Source organism: Salmo trutta, chromosome 13 (genome assembly GCF_901001165.1).
Source record: "Salmo trutta chromosome 13, fSalTru1.1, whole genome shotgun sequence".
NCBI classification, from domain to species: domain Eukaryota; kingdom Metazoa; phylum Chordata; class Actinopteri; order Salmoniformes; family Salmonidae; genus Salmo; species Salmo trutta.
In genome coordinates this window covers 10,012,636-10,030,833 of record NC_042969.1, presented here as the reverse complement: position 1 = coordinate 10,030,833, position 18,198 = coordinate 10,012,636, and the positions used below count along the sequence as shown (strand labels likewise).

At 43.1% G+C, this 18,198-nt stretch overlaps 1 protein-coding gene across 3 annotated transcripts in view; it reads left to right on the top strand.

The window, feature by feature from the left end:
* The window catches only part of LOC115205153 (ankyrin repeat domain-containing protein 50), a 45,135-nt gene extending 27,241 nt beyond the window's left edge, over positions 1 to 17,894 (top strand). For all 3 annotated transcript variants that reach the window (XM_029770850.1, XM_029770849.1, XM_029770848.1), the window contains exons 4-5: positions 12,156 to 15,691; positions 16,191 to 17,894. In XM_029770850.1, the coding sequence (XP_029626710.1) occupies positions 12,156 to 15,688 (3,533 nt within the window). In that variant the 3' untranslated portion in view covers positions 15,689 to 15,691; positions 16,191 to 17,894. The remainder of the gene's footprint in view (positions 1 to 12,155; positions 15,692 to 16,190) is intronic.
* Positions 17,895 to 18,198: the final 304 nt, after the last annotated feature.

Below are 18,198 nucleotides of genomic sequence, written 5' to 3'. Positions count from 1 at the left end.
AAAGGGAGGTACGTTTTACCTGTCTGTTACATGTTTTTAACGCTTCCAGCTATTGTACCATTAGTCACAGAATCAAAGTCTACACATTCGATAAAGTGGCTTGCGCTTCTGAATTGCGACTCTGTGATCGGTGTAACATTCACAGAATGCAAACTCCAATCTCTTGATTCGTTTTTGTTCTGTCTGTATTCAGTGCCTTGTGTTTTACACGCCATCAGCTACCATTCAGCTCTGCAGCCCCTCTACACACATACACACTTACTTTATCTTCCATTAGTCACACTGGTTTACTATAACCGCTGTGAGAATACTTACAAATCCTGTAGCGCATGACCAAAATAGACCAAAAGACTTGTTGAGGCCAAGCATACACAAAAAATACTCCTCCATATTGTTTACAAGGCCCGTTTGTTGGCAGAGTCATGCGTTACACTATCTGCAAAGCAACCGAATGTGACTATTAGAAATAACCCTTTTGTCCTGAGTGGAGGAGGTGTTTGAAGACCAGTACACAGTGTTTTGTGGTCGCATGAATATAGTAAAGATTGCCTTTGGAGAACAACTTCTGACGGAAGGGTAATTTCGAAGCTAAAGCATTGGGTGGGCCACCATCCAGCTCAAGTGATCCTTATAAATAATCCTACATTTGTCATCTCAGTATGGGAAACACAGTTTTGCATGGCTTTGAACTCAAAGGGAATTCCGTTATTAAGGATGACTTTTACTTTTCTACCTGAGGAGCAAACTTGGAATTCCTGAGTACTTGCTCAACTGTTATTCCATGTCTCTTTCTCTCTCTCTTTATCTCTATCTCTCTCTCTCCGAGAGGAATGTGCTTTGGGAAGTCTCAACACTTCAGAGACCATGCAGGAAGAGTGAGCCACCGACTAGCCAGCAGCATCACGTCCGCTCTGCTAATGCTACACAAACAAACGAATGTGCCATCTGTGAAGAGGCTTAAAGATTTTTTTTTAAGAATCCTTTTAGGCTGAGTCAGATTGTAGAGTCCATTTCACAAACCCTCTGTGATCGCTGTGTACTGTACGCTATGTGAACGTCTGCCAGAAGAAGGCACATAAGGTTGTACATGTGTTGCAAGGCTGCTCTTTTACATTGTGTGTCAGGCGGCCTATTGTAGCATGGTTGACTTTCCCCTCTGTGTTTTCTGTGCTACTGTAAGTAGCATCTAGCCATCGTTGGGCAAGTGAGGTGGAAACACTTAGGCAGCGATTCTGGTTGTGAGCTGGGTGGAATCTGTGCCAATTTAACTGGGCCTTCGGCAAAAGGAGAGCAGGGAGAAGGGGGCCTGGTGGGACATGGAAAAGCCTTTTAAACAGAAACAGACCATTTTTTTTCAACTGCAGATATCTTCATCGCTTTAACAACTCGAGTTAATACATGTGGAATATCTCAGACTTTGCAATAAATTTGGCCTGATGGTTAACAAGATCAGGGTTAAAGATGGTAGCTTAGCACAACACTTCTGAAAAAAAGTCTGTTCAACCACTAATGTAACAGCTATCTTCAGTCTCTCCAAAGAAGAAAGCTCCTACTTTTTGAAGTAATGTTCTGTTTTCTTTCGGGATTGATATACACTAGTCTATTGAAGATTTAAGCTAAAACAGCCTCTTCGCGGACCGTTCGATTGTTCCTACTATCTTTTTCCCCCGCGCTCTTTGTTAGCGGTGTGCATCCTGTTGATGCTGAAACATTGAGGTCGTCATTGAAAATGACTGACTAATCACTTGAAAACTCATTCAAAATGCATGATGCATTCCTGTGTGATCTCCATATCAAGGAAGTGTCACTGAACGGTAATGGGTACCATCTGTCAAAATAAAGTTTGGCTGACACACACACACACACACACACACACACACACACACACACACATTATGGTATTTTCCTTTTGGCTATGTATAGCAACTGGATTTTAAGACGGGCATATTTCAGTTACTCACCCAGGAATGGTGGTTGAAAGCCTAAACCCATCCAGGGGACATTATTCTGCCCTGCATAGGAACAAAATATTTTCCACTTCATATATTTTATTAAGATTTATCCATTGGACTCTTGAGCACAAATCTTTCCCATAGCTAATGTCTACAACACACATACCTTTATCTCAACTCCCCCCACGCTTGTGTATCAGTATTTATGCCACATCCGTTCTCTTAAACCATCCTCCACCCTAAAAAACATCTAATTAGACAGTGCCATTTCCCTCATTCGTTTGAGATTGAGACCTGCAGTCATCTTGATTTAAGACCGTCTTTTGAGATATTGACAAACTTCAACTGTTCCTGACTCTGGATAGTGGATTAAAAAGACCATCAATCTCCAATGATATTATTGTACAGTTCTGAACATTGCTGATATACTGAGTGGCAAGTCACGATATCTGCTGTATTTTATACGGCCCGGTTTCGGGTAGGTGTGTGTTTTTGTTTCCTTCTCTCACATATCTTCAGAGAGAGGCTCGAGCCCACCCTAGTGAGGAGCTGTGCCTCCTTCTCCTCCTCCTCCGCAGCTCCAGCCATGAATGGACCTTTCTCTGCACCAAGGCCAGGTGACAGGCCTGATTTACCACCACTGACCAGAAATTAAAATAGCGGGCCTGTTTGAAGTGGGCTTGCCCCACTCTCCAGCCCCCACCACGGCTCTCAGACCAGATCTTGTCCGCAGACCGAAGTGTGGCTACGAGGGGCTGCAGAGCATAGGGCCCCTCAGCAAGAAGGTCACAGCACTCTTAACATCTTTATCCTGGGAATTGTTTTTCTTACTATTTGGGCAAATGGAGAGGCCTCACTTGAGGGACCTCAATATACTGTATTCTGGCCTGCTGACAACACAAATACAGCTATAAAGCATCTAGGACTGTTTATTTATTCTGTGCCATGAGTGGAATGCTCCCCGAAGAGGGACGAAGGCGGTGTTTGGACTGCCTATCATTGTCATTGATGCAGGAAGCTTGGATGTAGTATGGGTAAAATCATTAGAAGTGGAAGTGACTTTTCAAATAACTTACTGCTAGATATGTGGACCACTTATTTTCTAAGAACGTATTGCTTACAGGATGCATAGCCTCAACTGACTAAAATATACTTAAAATGGTAGTATTTGGTTGGACTAGTCACTATTTAGATATGTTTGTTTTGATTGCAAAGTCTCTAATACAATTGAGGCCATCTAATTGTGAACCATATTTAGATATAGGTTATAATTAGCTAATATCTTAAGAGGCCAGTTGCTGTTAACACCTGAGTTGGTGTTTAGACATGCAGATTGTGCATCCGGTCTGTATTCCTGTATGCTGGTTAGCCTCTGGGTCTGCGTGTTGAGTTGATACTTTGGCTGCACTGAAGACAACCATAATACCCCTGAATGCTGTATTTACCACGAGCAGTCTGACAGCCAAGCAAATTACAGGTCTATAACATCTTTGTTGCTGCACTGCAGAAATGTGACTCGAGATATGGTTGAATAATTGGGTCTCTTTGCCTCCTAGGTGAGGGCCTTTCGTATGCAGCATGGCTCTACCAACGATCCCGGTTTCACATACAAGATTAGTATTCTTATTTGGTTTCTGTGTAGAGGCATGTCGGTTCTCGTTTCGATAGAGAAGATCTTTAATTAGGTGTTAATTTGATTTCAGGAAAATAAATGCCTTGTAATTGCTGGTTCGCCAATGGTTCGCCTTGCAACGGGCGGTGAAGTTTGCTAAAGACCGGGTGGTATCCCAAACTGCCGCCGACTTGCATGCCAAGAATACATTTGCAAGTACCTGATTTTACAGCGAGCTCTGTGAAAATTCCATGGGCTGAGCTTTAAATCTGTTGTGTGGACATGCTGACCAAAATGGTTCCAGACTGCGCACCAGTAACAGATACAGGTTTATTTGAAGTGGCTAATAAAACATGATTGGTATCCAGGACTGAACACATTACTGTGCAGGAGAACAGGAAATCATGGAGAGTGGGCTAAATGAGGTCACTAAGAGTTCAGTCATGGCAAGACCGTAACCAAAACAAGACTGTTCTTTCTGGTAACTAGGCATGTGGTCAGGAAAAATGACTGGCCCTTAGTTGTAAAACATGGTGGTATTTTTATCTCCATAAGTTTAATGAAGGTAGTCATTGGTGCAGCTGCATGCAATAAGGAGGTTTCATGTCACAGTGAAACCCAGCTGTAGATATAGTGACCCATTGTGGGTCAAAGAGTGAGTTGAGCATAGGCACTCGGATGTGCTGCCTTATTCATCTCATACCACTATGCTCTGGCCCTCGCTCTGTTCAAAGTATATCTGGAGTACAATCCAGTGTTTCATTGGCTGGAAATCTCCGCTCATCTGTCTCCAGGCTCTGCAGTGTATTCCTGCAGCTCATGATGCGTTTTCATGAAGGTGGCTTGATAGGACTATTGGATTGTAGACTGTAATGCTAGGCCGTGCTGAGTCTTTGTTTGCTCTCAGCTCTCATTCAGTAACCACAACAGGTCTAACTGGAAGGTCTCCTCTCCCATGTTTGAAATTCAGGTGAGGACAAGTTCAGGCAAAAACTGTTCATGCTTGTGCTGCCAGGATAAACACTGTGCAAATGAATTGTTTTGAATGTTTATGTAATTGTTTTCCAGTTGCGCGTTTGATGCCGCTTCTCATGTCAGTGTGCCTGCTGTGCACGGACAAAAAATGGCATAGAAATTGGAGGGAGAAATTCTGTATCAATTACATAATTACGTTTCTCCCAACAAATAAACCTGACTCCGGGTAGGCTACAGTTCGTTTCGTACTGCCTTAATAAATACCAACTACCATCTGCGTTTCCTCAATAACAAATGGACTAAAACATCTTTCCACTGTTTACTAACATTTACCTAATGTAATCAATATTGGAGCGGGCAGCAAACATTTTTCAAAATGAAAAGGCAACTGGAGCTTTGAAAAAAACATATTTTTCTACAGATGGTTTAAGCAGTCTCTCGTTCCACATACTTGTGTTTGGAAGGCTGCAGTTTTCGCTTTTGGAGCCAAGACCTCGGCAGCTGTTGTACAGGCGTTTGTCGAGTGGGGGTTTACAGCAGGCTAGAGGAGATGAGCTTGGCTTTCTGTTTATCTTTTGGATCTTATGAATTAAAGATGGTGGATCGCTAAGAACTTGATACATTTGAGATGCTGACGCTCAGAACCAGGTCCATGGGCCAGAACCTGTAACCACCCCCCCACTCCAAACACACGTACACACACCCTGCCTCATTTGTCATCTGAAAACAGTTCCTCATTGTACATAGGGCTGTGTCTCTCCTGGCTACTATCCAGTTTCGTAACGAGCAGCAGCTGGCTCCGAGGCCTGTACTCGGAGCTGCATCCCTGGCCCTGATGAATGCATCAGTTGTTGGTTGTTTAGCAGTCCCTCTCTGTTCAGACCCCTGCCGTCCATGCTCGTACTGTTGCAGCCCCCACCCCCAGTTAGAATTTACTGTGGTTCCAGTTGACCTGGAAAAGTGTCAAGGCCAGGCATCATGTCCTTGCCTGCAGTTAAAAGACAACAATCTTCTTGGAAGGTGTGCGCAACGTTAGTCATGCTGACTTATGTTAGCAGTTCATTGTGTAGCTAGTGACCTGAAGTTGTTGGCTCCAGTTCCTCTCATTGCGCCTGTGTTTATCTGTGCTACATGAGGAGAACAATGGTAATGCCATGACTGCACAGCAGAGTTTCAGGCCATATGAAGTGATGTCTGTGATGACTCAAGTGGAAATTGTAGGTCAGCTTCCTCCATTTATAGTAATTGAATGAAAAGGCCTCTTCGGCATGTTCAGACTGGAGGCCCCTGCTTGTTCATTTCTTTCTTTCCCTTTCTATGGGCCTCTGGAAATATTTTTAAAGGGTTTTCAAGGCTAATGCTCTATTTCAAGATGGCCGCGGTTAACTCGCTGTCTCTCTTTTCCTCCTCTTGGGTTTTTATGATGAATTTTGTGGGAACTGTGGGAGGCCACTAATCTCAAAACTGTAGGAGAGAAGGAGAGTATTTGTTGTTAATCATTGTCTGAAGAAAAATAATAATAATCTACGATTTGCTGGACAGTGTTGTCTGATTCACTGATACTCTCTTGGTGGGTAACGCACGTCTAAATTACACATTGAGACAACCTTTGAAAACAACATGCTGAGGCAAAGGCACCCGGCTGGCTAAAATTGACTTTTAGGTCAACTGTCCTAGATATCGTTCAGCCCCCCCCCCCCCCCCCCCCCCCCCCCCTAATGGCCTCTTCCTCTCGACCAGTGGGTTTCCTGTCTCAGCTGAAGGCATCCAGAATGCTTAGTGGAGAATCAGTCTGAGGTGGAGCAGGAGGTCACAGGGCCTGGGAGAGGCAGTGGAAAATGCTCTGTTGCTAAAAACATTGACTGACACTGAGGCTTTGGGTCACTGGGTTATTATAATCCTACTGTACTCTGTTAGTAGTGACTGCATTAGATAGGACAGATTAGATGCATTGTTTTTCGTCGTTTCCGTTATAGCTTGGAATGGTAACGTTCCACAGATAGCCACCACGAATGTTTTTGTTAATTAGGACTGACATTTTAGAATATAATTAGTCATAAAAAAAACATTGATTCTTTATATTCCTCAAGGATAGGTTTCTCGCACGTGTTTGAGTACTGCCAGGTTCATGTATCGAAATGCTACAATGGCGATGATTAGAGGGGTACCTACTAGTGGTGTGAACACTTTAAACGTTTAAACGAAGTAGGGATCCTTAACGTAAGAAAACTCCCTAATCACAGAAACAATGTTTCCCCCATATAATTAAAATCACAGTGAAGTTATCACAAAACATATTATTTTTGGTGTTATAGCCTAACTAGACTGGGGACAGTTGTGTAAATTTAAATAAAACCAGAGTGAAAAAGGCTAACTTTAGGCTACTTTGGTGAATTTGCGAGGCATGCACGACAAGACATTGCGATATGTATTACCAAGACATATGCACGTGGTTCTGCCTGCTCCTCCTCTCTCTCCCTCACACTGGGCTACCTGCTCGTTCTCTTTGCTAATGACACAAGTATGTGTTCAGTCTTCGGTCTGTTGCCTGTAGGATATCTGGGACCGACGTCGCCGAGATACAGAGGTATCTTCAGGACAGTCTTGCGAGCACGGGGTACTCTTCGTTACTGAGTGGGTGGCAGGGCTGGCCTGCTCATTAGGAAGGATTAGGCGGCCGGCTATGGCGGCAGATTGACGAGGTCGGCATTTTCTGAGCTAAACTGACCTCCAACAACACGTAAAGCCTCACGTAACGTTTTTGTTCTCAACCAGTGGCATATGGGCTTTTTAGGTGAGCGCTGATGCCACCCTGTGATAAGCAGTGCCCACTTTCTCAAAGGCAGGGCCACAAAATATTTCGCTTGTCCATTCCCAGTGTGCCTCTGTTGGAGACACGCATCGCTGCGGCACTCCACCAGCGTTTCGCCATAAAAATGATCTAACATAAATCACGTAGCAGATATAGGGTATTGTAGAGTATGTGGCCTTTTCTGTAGTCTACAGGATGGAGATTTAAATGTATGATAATGTAATGAGATGGACACTTTTTACAGCATGCAGATTTCTCAGATCAAGGAACCGAAACTAAATGGCGCCCAATCAAATATGAAAATGCACTGAAGTTGTAACAAACAACATATCTTGAAAACAGGACAGGTCAAAGGAAAATGGACAATCAGGCTACTCACAACTGCTGTCCAGGAGTTTCCTCCTGTGGGCTAAATTGTCATAATCATGGGTTTCAAGTTTGTATCCGTACATTTTTGACGAGCTGATCATAAGCGAAAAGGAAAATACTTCTGCATTTCTCGCTGTGTAAACACTTTGCAAATAGGCTCAGGATAACTCCTGATAAAGTTGGGTAGCTGATATTCAGAGCTTAAATAGCCTAATGGATTAGTCACAGGAATCAGGACTAATAAAGCCAATGCAACAGCCTGTTTTACAAACGGTGGGCCTACCACGTGGATGGGCATTCATAAAATTCCATTGCAGGCCGACACCGTAGGCTACACCAGATTATGCACGGGCCGACGTCTTTTGGACGTCTTTTTTTGGTCCTGTCTGTACCGGCCGACATTTTTTGTTTGTTGGTGTTTTACAAACGTTAGGCCTACCACATGGATGGGAATTCGTAAAATAAAATACAAAATAAATTTGCTTCTGAATTAAAGTTGAAAATACGTACTTTCAACGTCCATAAAAGACACATTTTCAACCTCCCGGAAAATATGCATTCTAAATGTCCGGAAAATACATATTTTATTTTATTTATTTTCAACGTCATTTTTCTTATAGGGACTATTGTAATTTTGCAGGGGGTGGTAATTTGTTTGTCCCGCCGAGGGCGGCAGAACGGCCAGGACCGGCCCTGGTGGGTTGGGGTTGTTTTTGTTTCATAATATGAAATTGCAGCTACATGTAGCCGGTATCGATTACCCTTTTCAGATATAATGGATTGTGGTCCGTCAAAAGCGCCTCAGGTACAACATGTTTGTTTGTCTGTTAGGGTAGGCAACACTATGGCTTTTTAAATGCTGACACGAAACCTTCTCTGGAGATATGAACAGCATTTGTAAAGTAATGCTGCTTCTGAAGCGGGACTAACTTCCATCACTAGGCGACCATAACTGTCAATCAAATTATCTCAAGCTGCTGCACGCAGCCTGCCTGCTGCCTGTCGGCATACCACGCTCTCCTAAAAAAGTACTTAAAAGTTATTTAAATACCTCGACTTACCAATACATTTAGTAGAAAGAGAGCACATCTTGCTACACTACCATTAAAAACAGCATACAAAACACAGCAGGACATCAATCAGCAACATTTATTGTTGTCAGGGAAACAGTAGAACATTATATGCCGGAGCAGAATTCTACTGTCTGAAAAGATACAGACTCTTCTGATGTGGCACATTTTTTAATTATCTGAAAAGTTATCAATTGTCGCTATTGACATGTTACTGTAGCTGTGTTCTATGTCGCCAAATGGCCGTGGTAGATATAACTTCATTGCCCGGCCCTAGTGGTCATACATACACTACCGTTGAAAAGTTTGGGGTCAATTAGAAATGTCCTTGTTTTCTTTTAAGAAAAGCACATTTTTTTGTCCATTAAAATAACATAAAATGTATCGAAAATACAGTGTAGACATTGTTAATGTTGTAAATGACTATTGTAGCTGGAAACGGCAGATTTGTTTTAATGGAATATCTATGTAGGCGTACAGAGGACCATTATCAGCAACCATCACTCCTGTGTTCCAATGGCACGGTGTGTTAGCTAATCCAAGTTTATCATTTTAAAAGGCTAATTGATCATTAGAAAACCCTTTTGCAATTATGTTAGCAGAGCTAAAAACTGTGCTGATTAAAGAAGCAATAAAACTGGCCTTCTTTAGACTAGTTGAGTATCTGGAGCATCAGCATTTGTGGGTTCGATTACAGGCTCAAAATGGCCAGAAACAAATAACTTTCTTCTGAAACTCATCGGTCTATTCTTGTTCTGAGAAATGAAGACTACTCAATGCTAGAAATTGCTGTGCACTACTCCCTTCACAGAACAGCCAAATTGGCTCTAACCAGAACAGAAAGAGGAGTGGGAGGCCCCGGAACACAACTGAGCAAGAGGACATTAGAGTGTCTAGTTTGAGAAACAGACGCCTCACAAGTCCTCAACTGGCAGCTTCATTAAAAAGTACCCGCAAAACACCAGTCTCAACGCCAACAGTGAAGAGGCGACTCCGGGATGCTGGCCTTCTAGGCAGAGTTGCAAAGAAAAAGCAGTTTCCAGCTACAATAGTCATTTACAACATTAACAATGTCTACACTGTATTTCTGATCAATTTATTTTATTTTAAGTGCTTTTCTTTCAAAAACAAGAACATTTCTAAGTGACCCCAAACGTTTGAACGGTAGTGTACATAATAGGACCATTATTGTACAAGATAAGATTATTTCTTATTGCTTAAATTTGAATTTCTTTTGCAGTTTAAACTTTAAGCAAAATTGTCCATTTGTAACATCCCTAGACCCTACCACCCCATTTTGCTACTGGTGTGGCTCCATTGCCCCTGTGTGGGGTAAGATTTCATAGTCTTCCTTCTGTACAAAACCATTCATGGAGGGAACGACGCCTCAAGCTTTGCGACAGTTTGAGACATGTACACAGAGAAACTTTGATTATGTAATCCAAGCAATCCAGTTTATAGTACTTACTGCACTGATTGATTATAGGCATGTTAATTGTGTCTAAATGTTGTCATTAGTCTCTGTCAAGAACCCTCTCAGATCCCCATTTTGTAGTGTTTGTTTTATTTATCATTGAGGGTGTTTAAGGTAGCTTAATTTAAGATGCACATTTTAATTATCCGGTTATCCTAACCCAGACAGCAGTAAATGAGCCCATTTCTTCAGGAAATATTTAGAAGCAGCTTGTTTTTCCATGATATAGGTAATTAGATAAAACAAAAGAATGTATTACTCGTTTCCCACAGCAGGAGGCAAGTTTAGAATTGAGAAAAATTACAACAACATTGAACAATACTCTGCTGAGTCCCTTTTTCCCCCTGTCCCCCATCAGGCCTGAGACCATAGAAACAGTAAATAAAACTATCACCTGCCCTTGAGTGTGTAGCCTGAGCTGACTGCTCTAACCTGGAGAAAGTTACCCCTTTATGTCTGGGAAAGGATTGCTACTGCACATTAGTGGTAATTAATTAAGACCCCATGGTGATTTCTTTCTAAAAGTCTGTGCTGGTCGCGTGTAGTCTGTTAATGTGTGAAACAACAGAGTTGTCTTATGGCCATTTGTATGCTCTAAAATGGAAATAGCTCTTCCAGGGGTCTACTTTGTGTTTTTCTCTCAAATATGTGAGGAGAGGCCTTTTAAATAATTAGTTGGGCCTTGAGCTTTAAAGAGACAATCTGCAGTTGTTACATCCATTTTTGAACTTATAAGTTAATGATATGTACCCATTGATTCTTGAAGAATATAGCTACTAATGCCTGATGAGCTTAGTTCGTACCCCACCAGAACCCAAAATATAAGCTTATTTTACTCCAATGTTTGTTAACAAAGTATATGTAAACAAACACTATATAGACTCAAAACATGTTTTAAACTATATTGTTGATATCATGGACAGTCCTTGCATCCATAGCTCTGTCCATGAATTTGAGAGTGGTTACTTTTCTCCAGCCCCACCCCTCAGCTTTTTACCGAAAAACGGGCAGGGAGTGTGCTTAGTCATTGTTTCAACTGCTGATTGCCCCTTTAAATATATTGATATATTGGGGCGGCAGTGTAGCCTAGTGGTTAGCGCGTTGGGCTAGTAACCGAAAGGTTGCATAGTTCAAATCCCCCGATCTGACAAGGTACAAATCTGTCGTTCTGCCCCTGAACAAGGCAGTTTACTCACTGTTCCTAGGCCGTCATTGTAAATAAGAATTTGTTCTTAACTGACTTTCCTAGTTAAATAAAGGTAAAATATGTAGATGGAAGTCTTTCTTGTATACTTTTGCAATCGTATTGATATTTCTTTAGTTAAATGTATGGCTGGGATGATAATGTACTGCGCTTTCTTAGGAGAATCAAAGGTCTTCTGCATCAAATACCCCTCTAGAGCATCAATTACGCCAGCTTTGTTTTCCATAGTCCTACACAAAAGATCTGTCATACTGATGCTGAACTGATTACTGATTACTCTGCCAGAGACCAGGGTCATGCTCTCAATTCCTTTGAATGGTTTTATTTTAACAACATGGCTTCACCACTAATTAGTCTGTGCCTTAGGAAATTAAAGGTTGGCGTAATAGAATTCTTCAAAGGTAAAAGATCAATGGGAAAATGGAGTGACTATATTCTGAAGGTCAGATATCTATTTGAGAATATAAGGGAATCATGTAAAAAAGGAATTAGTCAACTTCGTATGATCACTATGAGCACTGAAACTCAGTGGAAAGACTAATTATACCCTCTCTGTATTACTTTGATAAACTCTAATACAGCCATATTAATCTTGGAAATGTGTTGAAAGAAGTTGGGGTGGACATTGATGTTTAATTTATTGCTTTTGATGTGGTAAACTAATAGTTATTTTTCTCTCTTTTCTAGGATTCCGTAAAATTAGCCTGGATGACCTTCGCAAGGCCTACATCGTCAAGGACGTGCAGCAGTACATCCTCCACCGGCTCGACCAGGAGGAGGCCCTTCGCCAGCACCTCACCAAGGAGACGGCCGAGATGCTCAACCAGCTGCACATCAAAAGCAGCGGCTGCTTCCTGTACCTGGAGCGCGTGCTGGACGGAGTGGTGGAGAACTTCATTATGTTGCGAGAGATCCGTGACATTCCCGGCACGCTCAATGGCCTCTACTTATGGCTCTGCCAAAGGCTGTTTGTCCGGAAGCAGTTTGCCAGAGTCCAGCCTATTCTCAACGTGATCCTTGCAACCTGCAGGCCGCTTACTTTCAAGGAGCTTTACCATGCTGTCTGGACCAAAAACATGACTCTCACCATGGAGGACTTTCAGAAGAAGATGGACATCCTCTCCAAGTTGTTGGTTGATGGCCTCGGAGGTACTAAGATCCTCTTTCACTACAGTTTTGCCGAGTGGCTCCTGGATGTTAAGCATTGTACACAAAAGTACTTGTGTAATGCGGCGGAGGGACATAGGATGGTGGCGATGAGTTACACTTGCAGGGCCAAGCAGCTCAAACCGCTGGAGGTGCAGGAGTTTGCCCTGCATCTGATCAACTCCAACCTGCAGATAGAGCCTTTCAACCTGGCTCTTTGGATGGTGTGGAATGGTACACCCGCTAAAGACTCTCTTTCCACCTCCATACCTAAAGAGCAGGAGGTGCTGCAGCTTCTGGTCAAAGCTGGAGCTCACGTCAACAACGACGACGACCATGCCTCTTGCATAGTACAGCAGGCACTGGAGAGAGAGGATTCGATTCGGACGTTGCTAGACAATGGAGCCTCTGTAAACCAATGTGACTCTAGCGGGAGAACTTTGCTGGCCAATGCAGCATACAGTGGAAACCTGGATGTGGTGAACTTTCTCATATCCAGAAGAGCAAACATGGAGATGGAGGACAACCATGGACAAACGTCACTTACTCTTGCGGCAAGACAAGGGCACACTAAGGTCGTAAATTGCCTCATCGGCTGTGACGCAAACATCAATCACACAGACCATGATGGGTGGACCGCCCTTAGGTCTGCAGCCTGGGGTGGGCATTCGGAGGTGGTGTCTGCTCTCCTCTACGCTGGTGCCAAAGTTGACTGTGCTGATGCCGACAGCAGAACGGCCTTAAGAGCCGCAGCTTGGGGAGGTCATGAAGACATCGTGCTGAACCTCCTCCAACACGGGGCAGAAGTCAACAAAGCAGACAATGAAGGAAGGACAGCTCTCATTGCAGCGGCATACATGGGGCACAGAGAAATCGTAGAGCACCTCTTGGAGCACGGGGCAGAGGTGAACCATGGAGATGCGGACGGAAGGACAGCCCTCTCAGTTGCTGCTCTCTGTGTGCCTGCCAGTAAAGGCCATGCCTCTGTCGTAAGCCTCCTCATTGACAGGGGTGCAGAGGTCGACCACTGCGACAAAGACTGCATGACCCCCCTCCTTGTGGCTGCCTATGAAGGACATGTGGACGTAGTTGATCTGCTGCTGGAAGGTGGAGCTGACGTGGATCACACTGACAACAATGGCCGAACGCCTCTTCTTGCTGCAGCATCCATGGGCCATGCCTCTGTTGTCAATACCCTGCTTTTCTGGGGTGCAGCTGTAGACAGCATCGACAGTGAAGGAAGGACTGTTCTGAGCATAGCATCCGCTCAAGGGAACGTAGAGGTGGTCCGAACTCTGCTGGACAGAGGGCTGGACGAGAATCACAGAGATGACGCAGGCTGGACCCCACTGCACATGGCCTCATTTGAGGGTCACCGGCAAGTATGCGATGCCCTCATTGAGCAAGGTGCCCGATGCACAGAGGTGGATAACGATGGTCGAATACCCCTGATATTGTCTGCGCAAGAGGGCCACTACGACTGTGTCCATATTCTTCTGGAAAACAAGTCTTGCATCGACCAAAGAGGATATGATGGGAGGAATTCTCTCAGGGTGGCTGCACTGGAAGGCCACAGGGATATTGTTGAACTGTTGCTGAGTCATGGCGCTGATATAGACTATAAAGACGCAGACGGACGCCCGACATTATACATATTGGCACTTGAGAATCAACTAGCAATGGCAGAGTACTTCCTGGAAAATGGGGCCAATGTGGAAGTCAGCGACACAGAGGGAAGGACGGCCCTCCATGTGTCCTGCTGGCAAGGGCATGTAGAAATGGTCAGGATGCTGATCAACTATCATGCCGACGTGAACTCTTGTGACAACGAGAAGCGATCCGCCCTCCAGTCGGCGGCTTGGCAAGGCCACACAAAGGTTGTGCGGTTCTTGATTGACAATGGCACTCACGTGGATCATACATGTAATCAGGGGGCAACAGCGCTTGGCATTGCTGCCCAAGAGGGGCACAGAGATGTAGTGCAGATCCTTCTGGAGCACGGCGCTGACCCCAACCACGCAGACCAGTTCGGACGCACAGCCATGCGAGTGGCTGCAAAAGGGGGGCATTCAATGATCATCAAACTTCTTGAGAAGTATGGGGCCTCAAGTCTTAATGGCTGTAGTCCTTCGCCAGTACACACTATGGAGCAAAAAACCCCACTCTCTGTAGCTGGGAAAATGCAGTCTCTCACAATCAAATCCAACAGCTCTGGCAGCACAGGAGCTGGAGACATGCAGTCATCTGGACGTGGTCTACAGAACGGTCCGGTCCACGCCTTCAGCTCCCCTTCAGAATCTCCTGACTCTACCGTGGACAGACAGAAATCCTCTCTCTCAAATAATTCCCTCAAAAGTTCTGAGAACTCACTGAGAACCACCTCGTCCACCGCGACTGCACAGACTGTGCCGATAGATAGTTTCCACGGAATGACCTTCACCGAGCAAATCCAGCAACACTCTCTGCCTCGCAGTCGGAGCCGACAGTCCATCGTCTCACCTTCCTCCACCACCAAGTCCATTGGACATCATCAGGGGTCTCCATCAAGTGAATTTGACTGGGCTCAGGTTAAGCCAGGTCTCAAGTCGACCAAAGGGAACAAGACCGGAAATGACACATCCAACGGCAAAGGGGGGTCAGGAGACAAGAAAAGGCTCAAGAGCATTGGCTCAACCCAGGGTCAGGAATATGAGATGACCCAGTTTGATAAGAGGATTGCGCTCAACAAGTCTGTAGCAAACATTGCAGTGAAGGATCCTCATTGTAAGATCATGGTTGGCGGCTCCACCCAGCCAGATGGGGGACTGACCCAAGAGCAGTTATTCATCCAACAGCAGAGCATTGCAGAAAAGAAGCGAAATGGCATTATGACCAACCCCAACTACCATCTTCAGGGCAATCAGGTTTTTCTCGGGAGGGTTTCTGTCCCAAGGACTGTACAGAATAGAGGGCACCAGGATGTGCTGGAGAACTACCCCATAGGAGAGACTGAATTAAGCCTTAAACAAGCACTGAAACTGCAGATAGAAGGATCAGACCCTGGGTTTAACTACAAAAAGGAGACACCATTATAGCTGGTAAGTTTTCATTCTCCAACAAATCTGTTGTAATTAGAATGTAAAAAAAAATTCTAAGCATTAACCACCAACTATAGAGTTATTCTAATGTTCAACATAATTGTTTTAGTCATTATATTAGAAGTAGATCAGGTCAGACATGCTTTATTTTCATTCCGATTTTAAACGGGTTCATCGTGAAGATAGTAGAAGTATATGTTAAGCATCCAGGGATGGTATGTAGGCTGAAAAATCAGAATCCCTGTATACTATTATGAATGTCTTTATATTACTTCTAGGATTCATGGCCACATTGTTGATACAGTATGCTGTTATTAAAGTACAATTGAATGACTCGCTCACCACTACTGAAAACACTGTCTTGTCAATATTGACCTATCATTAGTAGAACTTAAACTTACATGAATGATGCATTTCAAAGAATGCACTTTTCTGGCCTAAAAGATGACAATGGTTTCCAACTCACCACTAACACAAATCATTTCCATTACCTTTTCAGATGTCTTGAATGCCATTCGTCATGGAGACATCGGAGGGAATGTGCCAAAGCAACTTTTTTTTTCATCTGCATAAGAAATGATTTCAAAAAAAAAATGTCCACTCTCTCAAGTGGAACACCTCAGAAAACCTAGGGAAGAATGTTGATCGCTGCACAAGGCCTAGATGAACTGATACTTCAATGTGCCTACATCTGTTACAGCCTTCTCAGTGTAATCATGCACACTATCGTTTTAATGTATTGATATTTAATATGCAGCGTATGCACTTTTTAAATAGAGAAAATGACAAACATTTATTTGTTCAGCCTCCCCTTTATGCTCCTGTGTTTCAAAGTAATTGTTCCAAAAAAAAAAATCACCCATTGTTTTTGTGTTATACTGTATGTTCGTTTTTGTTGCCCTGCCTGCAATCACACACACCGACAGCAATGTACAGCTGAGTGCATCATCACATCTCACCAGAGGACATCAAGATAATCAATGACATGGGATAATGTTATGCGCATTGGTACTCTGCCTTTCCGAAGACCCAAAATAATCTGCGTTAACCTCGTTCAGTGTACTAAACATATGCTGTGTGTAATATGTTAATAGCTAAGGCAATTTACTATACAAGTATAATCAACCATATTTATTTAGGAAAAAGCCACTTTAAGTTGTATTGTATGCTCTATCATGGTGCTCTGTTCAAAAAGTTGCCTGCAGTTATTTTGGACTCCATTTTGGTCGTCTTGATACTATTTTCTTTGCTATGTGTATTGTAGTATTACAGATACCTAAGGGAGAGAGTTAATTGAAAACGTTAAACCCATGTGACTTCATTTTGTCCCTGTGGGACTTTTCATGTGTTTTTGTGTGCATTTGAAATGGATTAAAATAACCATTGCCTATACTGTCAACTACAGAGGTTGGTGCTTAAATGCAAAGGTCTGAAGTGAAAGCGGTGATGAATGCATTCGTTTGGTGGAACGCTTATTATAACCTGCAATTCAAGAAACAAAATTCAAACTTTGTTTCCCCTATTACTGCAGTGTCGCTTATATTTTGATAATTACCGTATATTTTTGGAGCAAGACACAAAAAAAACGGCTTAAGGTTCACTCATCACGGCTTCACCGAGTAGTAGACTTCAATAATATTATGGTTTTAAAGGATGGTTTGAAATGTATACTTGTCAAGCCAAAGTTGGAACAAAGCATTTTTTCTTCTTCTCTGAGCGGCTGCATGTCAGTTAACCCAGCGACAGCTCCACCGTAGAAGGGAGGGGCTTGAAGATGGTGCTCTCGGATTGGAAACATCTGTTTTTCATGGACTATGTGGAGCTGTGTGTCATATTTTTTTGCAGGCTTTTCACAATGTTAAAAGTGAGAAGGGAAAAAAAATGGAAAGCCGTCGCATACATACTGTATAAACCCAAGTCAAAGCCCTCCGCTCTCCAGTACAGCTTGAAGGTATGCTATGAAGGTATAAAGGAAGAAGGACTCATTTTTAGGATCAATTCTGGACAGTATTCAAACTTCTTTCGCCATCGCTCAAACCTCATATTGTTTTGAATTGACCCTAAACAATTTGATTGTAAATAACTTACCATGTACATTGAACTTTTCATTTCAAAAATGTATTTCCTGTACTATATTAAGCAGAATTGTCTGATGTATATTAAAGTGCTTAATAAACATATTTGCTTTACTGCTGGAAAATTACAGATTCTCTATTGTTACGTCATTGTAATTGAATTATTATCATTTTCTCAATGTATCCTTTAAATCACTGTAAACTGACCAGACACTTAACAGAGATCCATACTATGCAATGTCTATGCCCTATTGGCTAACCTTACACCGAAGGCCATTACATGCATCCCTAAGCATTAAGCAACCATTAACCCAACATTTTGATCGTCAAATAATTGCCTGTTTTGGCAGTGTTGCCTGCCTTAATGCCTTGACTCTCAAAAAGCCTACATATACACACATAGATTGACCAGATAATTGTATTCACCCGAGA